Source organism: Rosa rugosa, chromosome 6, assembly GCF_958449725.1.
Source record: "Rosa rugosa chromosome 6, drRosRugo1.1, whole genome shotgun sequence".
Lineage (NCBI taxonomy): Eukaryota > Viridiplantae > Streptophyta > Magnoliopsida > Rosales > Rosaceae > Rosa > Rosa rugosa.
Window position 1 is genome coordinate 4,061,135 of NC_084825.1, and position 10,216 is coordinate 4,071,350.

Below are 10,216 nucleotides of genomic sequence, written 5' to 3' on the forward strand. Positions count from 1 at the left end.
AAAGTTGCCGGAAAAGTGCCCGGAAAGTTGTCGGAAAAGTGTCCCGAAAGTTGCCGGAAAAGTGTTCCGAAAGTTGCCGGAAAAGTGTTCCGAAAGTTGCCGGAAAAGTGTTCCGAAAGTTGCCGGAAAAGTCGCCGGAAAGTTGTCGGAATCTGTCGGCAGATGCTAGGCAGCAGCTCGGCAGCTGCTAGGCAGCAGCTCGGCAGGTGCTAGGCAGGTGCTTCGGCAGCTGTTCGGCAGCTGCGCAGCAGGGCTCGGCAGGTCTCGGCAGCTTTCGACAGGTGCTGTCGACAGCTTTCGGCAGGACTCGGCAGATGCGCTCGGCAGCTTCTCGGCAGGTCTCGGCAGGGCTCGCTCGGCAGCTTCTCGGCAGGTCTCGGCAGGACTCGGCAGGGCTCGGCAGGGCTTCGACAGCGGTTCGGCAGCGGTTCAATTTTTCCGGTGGCCGGATCAGGCTGTTTCCGGCCGGTTCTGTCGTTTCTGAAACTGGTTCTGGGCTTCTTGGATCAAGGGTTTTGATATGTGCTAGGGTTTGGAGGTTTTTTGTAGGTCTGGCAAAATGGCTTTAATCGGATTATGAACTTCCTCTATTTTGACAATTTCGATTCTAATTCTAGAGCAATTTCGTGCTGATAACGTGTTTGAGGACAAGCATAAATTGACAGAAATATAGAGAGAGTAATAATTCAGAGAGAATGGAGATTCATGTGTGTTTATTCATCTCATACAAGAGGGTATTTATAGGAATACATTACAAGTGTGAAAGCTCAAAGATAATATCAAGCTTGGTATCAACTTGATTTACAGCTGCAGCTCAACATGATAGCTGTGATGATGATAATTGCCATGTTTGTTGCCCTTTGGCATAAAGCTTGTCACACAAGTCTCTATACCTATATTATACACTCAAGTACCTTATCTATACACTCAAGTGCCTATTTATACATGATATAGACATTTATACTATGACTCATATATACTACAATATGATTCATGTATACTACAACACATTTGGAGCTTTCTTTTAACACGTCTTGTTATCCATCATTATGTTGAAGGACAATGATAAGCAATAATCTATACCATTATTCTTGTAATAGAAGTGCAAGAACCTACAGCGTATATCCATGTCATAGATCTTGAAATTTAGATAGATAACAATTATGATACAGTTATCATGTAGTCATGACTAATTATTATGCACTCGTGCTCGACATTGTTCCACAAGATCGCGACCCACCAAGTGTATTATTGTTACCAAGTGTCTGTACAAACCAGCTAAGGACATCATGTAGAAATTGGTTTTTCAATAATCCAATTGTGTTTACAATGTACATATATATAGACTATACAGAAGCTACAGTTACAAAAGTCTATAAAGAGCATTTAAAGACTATAGATGCAGAATATCCAAACAAAAGTCTATAAAGAGCATTTAAAGACTATACAGAAGCTACAGTTACAAAAGTCTACAGTTACATCAGTTACTAAATCAGTTTTGAAGGCTGAGAGGAAATCTCTCTAACACCCTCCCTCAAACTGGGCGGTCCTTGACGAACAAGTTTGCTAGTTAGTAAGACATGTCGGTGCTTATGGAGAGGCTTGGTGAGAAGGTCTGCAGGTTGATCAACAGAGGGAATGAAGCAAACATGGTGGCTGCCAAGAGCCACTTTCTCACGGACAAAGTGATAATCAAGTTCAATATGCTTAGTGCTTGCGTGAAACACCGGATTAGATGCCATATATGTCACACTAAGATTATCACAATGCAAGAGAATAGGATATGAAAGTCCGGCACCAAGCTCATAGAGTAAGAAAGCTAACCATGTTGTCTCGGCATTAGCATGAGACAAAGAACGATACTCAGACTCAGCGCTGGATCGAGCAATGGTGGGCTGCTTCTTAGAAGTTAGAACACCAGGAGACCAAGTTGGTGCCAAGATATACTAGATATCCGGACGTAGAGCGACGGGAATCTGGACATCCAGCCCAATCCGCATCAGCATAAGCAGCAAGAAAAGGAGGTCGGTGTTGAGGACCAAAGAACAAGCCATGATCAAGTGTGCCTTTGACGCAGCGAAGGATGCGCTTGGCAGCAATTAAGTGCGGTATACGCAGCTGACTCATGAATTGAGAGATGGAGTTTACGGCAAAGGCAATATCAGGGCTTGTGATGGTCAGATATTGCAAGGAACCAACTATCTCTCGAAAGACTGAGGGATTAGGAAGGAAATCTCCGTCAGTGGCGGTGAGAATTGCCTTAGCTGACATCGGGGTGCTATATGGTTTACTAAGCAGCATGTCATGCTCTGATACCATGTAGAAATTGGTTTTTCAATAATCCAATTGTGTTTACAATGTACATATATATAGACTATACAGAAGCTACAGTTACAAAAGTCTATAAAGAGCATTTAAAGACTATAGATGTAGAATATCAAAACTGTTACATCAGTTACTAAATCAGTTTTGAAGGCTGAGAGGAAATCTCTCTAACACATCATCTTGTGGCCTTGTTTTGCGAATAAACTCCAGTCATTACTAATTATTTTCCTTGGTTTCATTTTTGCCAGTAAAGAGAGAAGAGAGACAACTCAAGATAGTTAGAACTTCAAATGCCATTTGCCCACTTGTCTGGGATGACATAGTAATTAGTAAGTAAAGCCGATGTTTCTGAATACTGGTTTTTTACTTTTTCAATTATTTTAGAAGTTGCATTGATTGTCTTCTCTTATTGTGCAGCCGATAATCTGTTTGGATATGTGGGAGGCGTGTTAATGACCTCTCTCTCTCTCTCTCTCTCTCTCTCTCTCTCTCTCTCTCTATCTGCTTCTATACTTCTCTTCTTCTCCCTTTGTGGAGATGAAGATGAAATTTTTCTTCAGTATGCTGATAATGTCTTTACTTGCTTTCTTGCAGTATGCTTATTATCTGGATTACAAGGTATGTGTTTACTTGCTTTCTTGCAGCAAGCTTCACTTTCTGTCCAGACCCTCAAGTATTTTATGAATGATCCTTGGGTATCTTGCTGTCAACAGAATGACAGAGGAAAGATTGTGGTTTTATTTCTCTGTTTATAAGCAGTCTAACCAGATGATCAACTAAAAATTATAAAAAGCAAATAGCTGAATGCCTTGTGTATTTGAAAAACGAGTTTCATACATGATATCTACAGAAACTGTTTTAAAGTTCAATACATAAAAACTATCTGCAGCACTTGAGACCTGAAATACTCAAGCAACCAAAAAAGGAACTCAGAAAGGTCTTGTTTGGTACTCTGACTTTTGGTTCAGGTCTAGTTGTGTGATGAACATTGGACTGGGGCTTCTATATGGCCTGAGCTTGCAGAGTCGTTCAAAGTATGAAATCTTGAGTCCCTTTTTCCTTGCAATGTCAGCGCGAACCCAGAGCGGACTATTTCCATGATTACCAGTAACTATAACACTAGTGGCCTTGACAGCGAAGTTAGTCAGGGCGACCAATGTTTCCGGCTCAATAGCAGATGAAACATCCACCAGAAAAATATGGCTAAAATGTCCAGCAGCTATGCCTTTATCATGTAGTCGGAAGCTACTCATGAAAGTTGAGAAAATCACCTTGTATTCCCGGAGTTTCTCTATTGCAGGACAAGAAAAACAAGACTCTTTGTAAAGGGATGAGCGGAGGATGTCCTCAGGCACCTCATCTCTCTCTCGGAATGCAGCATTGGCACGAAACATAGTCGACTCTGGAATCACCTTCACCAAGCTTCTCATCAGCATATCGCAGCAGCTGTTAGTAGGCGCACAGATAAGAATGCGATACTCTGGTGACTTCTGACATAATTGGTATACTGCTTCACTAACAACCACTCCAGTTCTTGAAGGTTCTCTTAAATATGCAAAAGATTTGCCTTCACAGTCCGGACCAGTTACTACATAAGGTGGTGAGCCCTGAATCCTTAAGATATGTCCGACTGCAGAACGTTGATCTTGATCAAGCTTATGACAGGTAGTAGAAAGCAGAGCTGGTGCAGTAGGAATGCTTGCTCGTGAGTCACAGTCAGGGAAGAGGAAGTTCTGAAACAAAGCATCTGATGCAGCTTTTACTGCATGGTGGGCTCTTTTCAAACAAACTCTATTGAATGAGAAGCTGATATCATATTTTTTGTTGGAATGATGATAAGAATAAAATCCATCCTCAAATTCAACCAAAACGCGATTGCTCCCAACAACTTTATAGATGAGGCCCTGTACATATGACATGCATGAAACCAAGGTTAGAATGATAATAATGTGGATATATAACTGAAATTTAATTAGTACAGTCTACACACTACTATAAGCCTATAACCATTTTTTCTTTTTAGAGAATCTACCGGAGTTAATGAAGCAGATTCATGATAAGATTCGGTTTGACAATCTGAATGGTAAATCAGAAATGCCAGGACCTAGTGAAGTAGAACTTGGTGATAAACAGAATCCAGCATATGCAAAGGCATAAGTGGATGTTCAGAGTTTACCTTAAAGGGCTCAGCAGTACTCTTACCCACTGGTCGTGCAAGGACCAAGTCCCTTGATAAGAGGAATGGCCGTTTTTGAGGAACACAATCAAGCTCAAATGCTACAAAGGTTTTGTCTTCCTTATCTTCCTTTTTCCGATTTTTATAAAGTGCTTCCTTTTTCCGGTTTTTATAAATTGAACTTTCATCCAACGCTAATGTCACACCCTTCAAAAGGAAATCACTCCATTTCTGATTCAAATAACAGCATTAGATTTGTTGTTTTTAAGCCAGCATCCAAAAGCATACAACATCCGGAAAATCACATAACAAGATTTCAAATCACAAAAAGATTAAGCTACATCTATATAAAGGAGGTGGAGTGTTCAAACACTCCCTAAAGGCCCTCAACAAATTACCCTTGATTTAAGTAACAAACCATAATCCTACTAAACTTAAAAATATATTCTACCACTCCTATGTACAAAGTAAGGCACAAAGTAAGGGAAGTAAGCTATGAACAGTAAGGTATGGTTTGCAGCTTCCATAATCACATGACAAGATTTCAAATCACAAAAAGCTACATCTATCTAAAGGAGGTGGAGTGTTCAAACACTCCCTAAAGGCCCTCAACAAATTACCCTTGATTTAAGGAACAAACCATAATCCTACTCAACTTAAAAAAAATACTCTATCACTCCTATGTGGCTATGTACAAACTACAAAGTAAGGCACAAAGTAAGGGAAGTAAGCTATGAACAGTAAGGCATGGTCTACAGCTTCCAATAAGTGTATATCTAATGGTTTGAGATATGCAACAGGGTAATAAGATTTATGCATGTAATAATTAGGGTACCTCCAAGTAGAAATCTTCAGAATATAAGAGAGCGGCAAAGTAGTCCTTGTATGTTGTGGGAGATAATGGGCGATTCAGAACTTTGGGCGCAATTTCTTTCTTGATCAAGGCTTCGATATCCTCAGGAATCATGAATACAGGTAATGGATCCTTTTCAAGACACACAAAAGCTGTTCTCTTCTCATATTGTTGGTGTTGACTTATATCATCATTATTTGAGGAGGAGGATGCTGGGCGTAGAACTGACTTAAAGACAGGAGGGCACTTTGGGGAAGATGGAGATGAAGATGGTTTAGAAGAATATGCTGGGGGTTGTGGGGAAACTGGAGATGAAGGTGGTTTAGAAGAATATGCTGGGGATGAAGGTGGCTTAGAAGAATATGCTGGGGGTTGTGGGGAAACTGGAGATGAAGGTGGTTTAGAAGAAGCTGGGGATGAAGGTGGTTTAGAAGAATATGGTGGGGGTTGTGGGGAAGCTGGAGATGAAGGTGGTTTAGAAGAATATGCTGGGGATGAAGGTGGCTTAGAAGAATATGCTGGGGGTTGTGGGGAAACTGGAGATGAAGGTGGTTTAGAAGAAGCTGGGGATGAAGGTGGTTTAGAATATGGTGGGGGTTTCGGGGAAGATGGAGATGGTTTAGAATAATATGGTGGGGATTCTGCGGAGGCTGGATGTGGTTTAGAATTAGATGACCCCATCAGGACGAAACTTGGCTACACTTTAAGAAGGAAAAATAATGGAGTCATAACGTGAAGTCAAAACCTCATCATAGTTGGGAGGTTGCAAGAAGAGCAATAGATCTGGTAAGTCTGATCTGAATGAAAATATGTTGAAAGTTAACTAGTTATACATGCAGTATGTAACTATGTATGATGTATTTGTAGTTTCCTATGGTACTTCAGGGTGTGCAACTATCCTCCCTCCGCCCCTGCTGAGCTGCGTACCCTTTCTAGCTAGCTCTTAGCAGATCAAGTGTTGAGGTTTCTTCAATCTGAGAAATCCATAGTTACAAAACTCAAGAATCTAAGAAGGTTTGCAAGTTTAAGCAGAATCATACCTATGTTACCAACTCGCAGATACAGTTTTACGATCGAATTTACGTACCAGTGACTGACTGACTTTACAAATTGATCGATGATCAGATGAAGAAAGGAACACAGGAAACAAAGACTTCGTTGGCGAGCCAACGACGGATCACCGCTTTGCTTTTCTACTCGCAAGTACGTGGAGTATTTGCTTAATAATTAAGTAAGCTTACTTTTTTCAAAAATAAAAAAATAATAACTGAAGATTCTGAGTCTAAGCATCCTAGTGCATGCACAGTCAGGAGAGATTCCTTTTTCGTTCGGTTCGGTTCGGCTAAAACTCGAGTTTCCATGAGTACCAGATTCTGGTGCACTTGGCAAGATATTAGTGGGAGCTGCACCAGATATATATATATATATATAACTTTTCTCAGGTAAGGATATCCTTACCTAAGCTTGTGGAACGGATTTTCAGTTTTTGGCCACTTTTCGATCACATATTCATATTTTAACCGTTCAGTTTTTAGGTCCTAATGTATAGATCACTTATGCAAAATTTCAGCCAAATTGATGATCGTTAAGGCACCAAAAACTGCAATTTACACAAATGAACCGAATCTATCGAACCGGAACCGTTTGTGTACATTGTAATAAATTACAGTTTTGAATGCCTTAATGATCATCAATTTGGCTGAAATTTTGTAGAGATGATCTGTACATTAGAACCTAAAAACCGAACGGTTAAGATGTGAATATGTGATCGAAAAGTGGCAAAAAACTGGAAATCCGTACCTAAGCTAAGCTTAGATAAGGATTTCCTTAGCTAAGAAGGACTGTATATCAGGCATTTCAGATTACCACTTTATCAGGAACAACACAGAAGGCATCTCAAAAGATCAAAGAAACTTGACATTTCTTCACTCCAGTCTTCTCTGATCAAACAAACAAACTAGCAGCTAACTAATAAATGATCCATCATATGATCGAAAATATCAAATTAAGCAGAGAGTTAAGGTTCCTTCAATTCTATTAAATTTCATACTTATACAACTCCATGATCAAGAATGCTGGAAAATTAAAGAAGACCAAAATGTTTGCACAACACAAAATTCAAATAAAAAATTAACAGGATTGAAGGAGCACCAAATTAAGGTCCATTTAGGTGTGATCTGATTTTGTTCTCATCTTACTGATCCTTTCAAAGTATGATGTCTTCAATCTTTTGGTCCTAGCCATACCAGACTGCACCTGATTTGGTTGATTATTGGTTGCACCTGTTATTATAACAGCTGCGCTCTCATCAATGTTTTCAAATGCGAAAGTGAAGGCGAAGGCGAAGGCGAAGGCGTCTTATTAGTGCCTCACAAGGCGAGTGCCTCAAGGCGGTGGGGTGACAGCTATAAATTATATGAAAATACATAAAAATATAAACAAATAAATAAGTTATCAGATTATTGAATTCTTTGGGCTGTTGGGACTGAATATGTAAATGGCCATTATCTTTTGCATGTTAGAGACCTACATTGGGTTGGCCCAAAGAAATTTTCAGAAAAGGACTTCTATAAAACGACTTCGTTTTGGCTGAAGGAAAAGGAAAAAAAAATTACACGCGACTTCATCTTCTTGCTTCCGCCGCCCGCAGCATCAAACCTCGCCTTCGGCAAAAATGGCAGCCCCAACGCTTTTTCGTACGCTTTTCCAGCAGCATGCCCTAGTTTAAAACGGCGAAGCAATTTCCGATCACCTAACACTGGAGCGAGCCCTGGGCGCGCATCGGCGTCTCCTTTGAAAACAGAGGCTCTCATTAGCAAAAGCTCAGTAGCCAAAGCAGCATCCACCAGAAAAATAGCTTAAATGTCCAGCAGTGACGCCTCCATTGTGTAGCCGAAAGCTAGTAACAAATGTGGAGAAGATCAGCCTGAACCTCTAGAGTTCTGCGAGTGGAGGACAAGAAAAACACTCGCCGTCATGATCACATGAAGAGGAGAATCGCAATAGGTACCTCATCTACCTCTCGAAATGCAGCATTGGTTTGATAAATGTCACAGTCTAGAATCACCTTCTTCAAACTAATCGTCAACTTGTCGCATGTGTTGTTTATGGGGGGCGTATATGAGAATACGATCATCTGGAGAGTTTTTATAGATTTGCAATGCTGCATCTTGAACAAACCTCTCCTGTTTTTGATAGTTTATACAGTTTAGATTCAATTTTTCCTGTACGGATTACGGAGCATTGGCCCTCTATAATATAGGGCGTGGCGGGCCATAAAAGTCTAAAATCTTTCTAACTACAGCCTTTGATGTGGAATCATTGGAAATGATGATCTTTTCTAGAACACAATCAGGAAAGATGTAGTTCTAGAACAAAGGATACGATGCAGCTTGAACTGCAGCGTCAACTATAATAACCTCGTTAGAGGAATAATACGAACCTCGTTGGAGGAATAATACGAACATTTCACCTCTTCCTTTAGCTTTTCACTCTCCCTTTTGGCTGTCTCGGTCTCTCTCTTTCGTCCCAAGCATAATTGCTTCTCTTTTCTTTTTCTCTGTCACGAGCTCTTTCACTCTCTCTCTCTCGCTCTCTCGTCCGAAAGCATCCGAGAAACAGAGCAAAATTCTCCAAAACTCATCCTCGATCCACCGACCACAAATCAGCACCAGACCACCTCCCACAGCATCACCTTGACCTTACCCAGCTGCCAGTGGCAGCCTTGCACCGCAACACGCCCGGCAGTAGCGGCGGAGGACACGGTTCCGTTTGAACTCAATTTGATTCGATCTCGATATCTTGAGCTACAGGCCGTCAATTCTCTTGATTTTTAGCTCATTGGACTCACCACAACTTTCTGAACAAGCACCAAGAAGGACCAGAACTGGATCGACCATTTTCACGTTCGTCGGAGTTTGACCCGTGGAAATCGAAGAACAAGCTTTCGATCCGGATATCTCGAGCTATAGACCACATTTTTCTGTGATTCTTGGCCTGGTGAATTCGCCTTGAGGTTCTTAACTACTCTCCAGAAGGGATCGAGGCCTGAGGTTGAAGTTTTTACGTCGGAACTCAAGCTCACCGGATTCTGGAATTTTTCCGGCCACCGAAACTTTCGATCAAGATATCTCGAGCTGTAGAGCTTCGTTTTGAGTGATTCTTGAACCAGTGAGTTCTTCTTTAAGTTCTGAACAAGTCTCCTGAAGGAATCGAAGCGAAAGGAGGACATTTTTACGTTGATCGGAGCTTCGCCGGTTTCTGCAAATTCTCGCCGGTTTCTGGAGAAATTCCGGCCACCTCGACTGTTCTAGGTAATTTCGACCCCTTCCGGTCATTTCCAGCTTACATGATAGTTAGAAAAGTTGTTAAGCTTGATGAGATGAAGAAGGGCAGCCCGGCCCCGACACCATTGGCGGTGGTCGGCGGCGGCTCTGCCACTAACTCCGGCGGCGCTTTCCGGCCACCTCCGGGGGTCAAAAATGTAATTTATTTACATTTTAGAATCTACATTTTAATACGATCATTTTGATATATTATACGTAATTTTTGGATATCGTATGATTTAGTTATGAATTTTACGATTTCGATTAATTTTCGATTGTTCGATTAATGATCTGTGAAGTTAGGACCGTCAGATGGACTTGTAGTTTTGATATGATGATCTTATGACTGTCCCAGTGGCTTTGTGTGGTCATGGGCGAAGATCCGACCGTTGCATCTTCGTATAAATGCAAAACAGTGATTAGGGAGGCGATTCGTGAGAATCCGTCCGTCGGATTTTCGTATAAATTTGTGAAGATGTTAGTAAGGACGATTCAGGAAGATCCGACCGTTGGATCTTCGTGATGATTTTTGGAGGG

General features: G+C 41.2%; 1 protein-coding gene across 1 annotated transcript; it reads right to left on the minus strand.

Annotated features, from left to right (window-relative positions):
- Nucleotides 1-3,046: 3,046 nt before the first annotated feature.
- Nucleotides 3,047-6,557, minus strand: LOC133718047 (probable RNA helicase SDE3). Its single transcript, XM_062144843.1, has 4 exons — nt 6,442-6,557; nt 5,337-6,328; nt 4,502-4,732; nt 3,047-4,229 (listed from the first exon to the last, which is right to left on the minus strand). The coding sequence occupies exons 2-4, from the start codon at nt 6,033-6,035 to the stop codon at nt 3,255-3,257; spliced, it is 1,905 nt and encodes a 634-aa protein (XP_062000827.1). The 5' UTR covers nt 6,036-6,328; nt 6,442-6,557; the 3' UTR covers nt 3,047-3,254.
- Nucleotides 6,558-10,216: the final 3,659 nt, after the last annotated feature.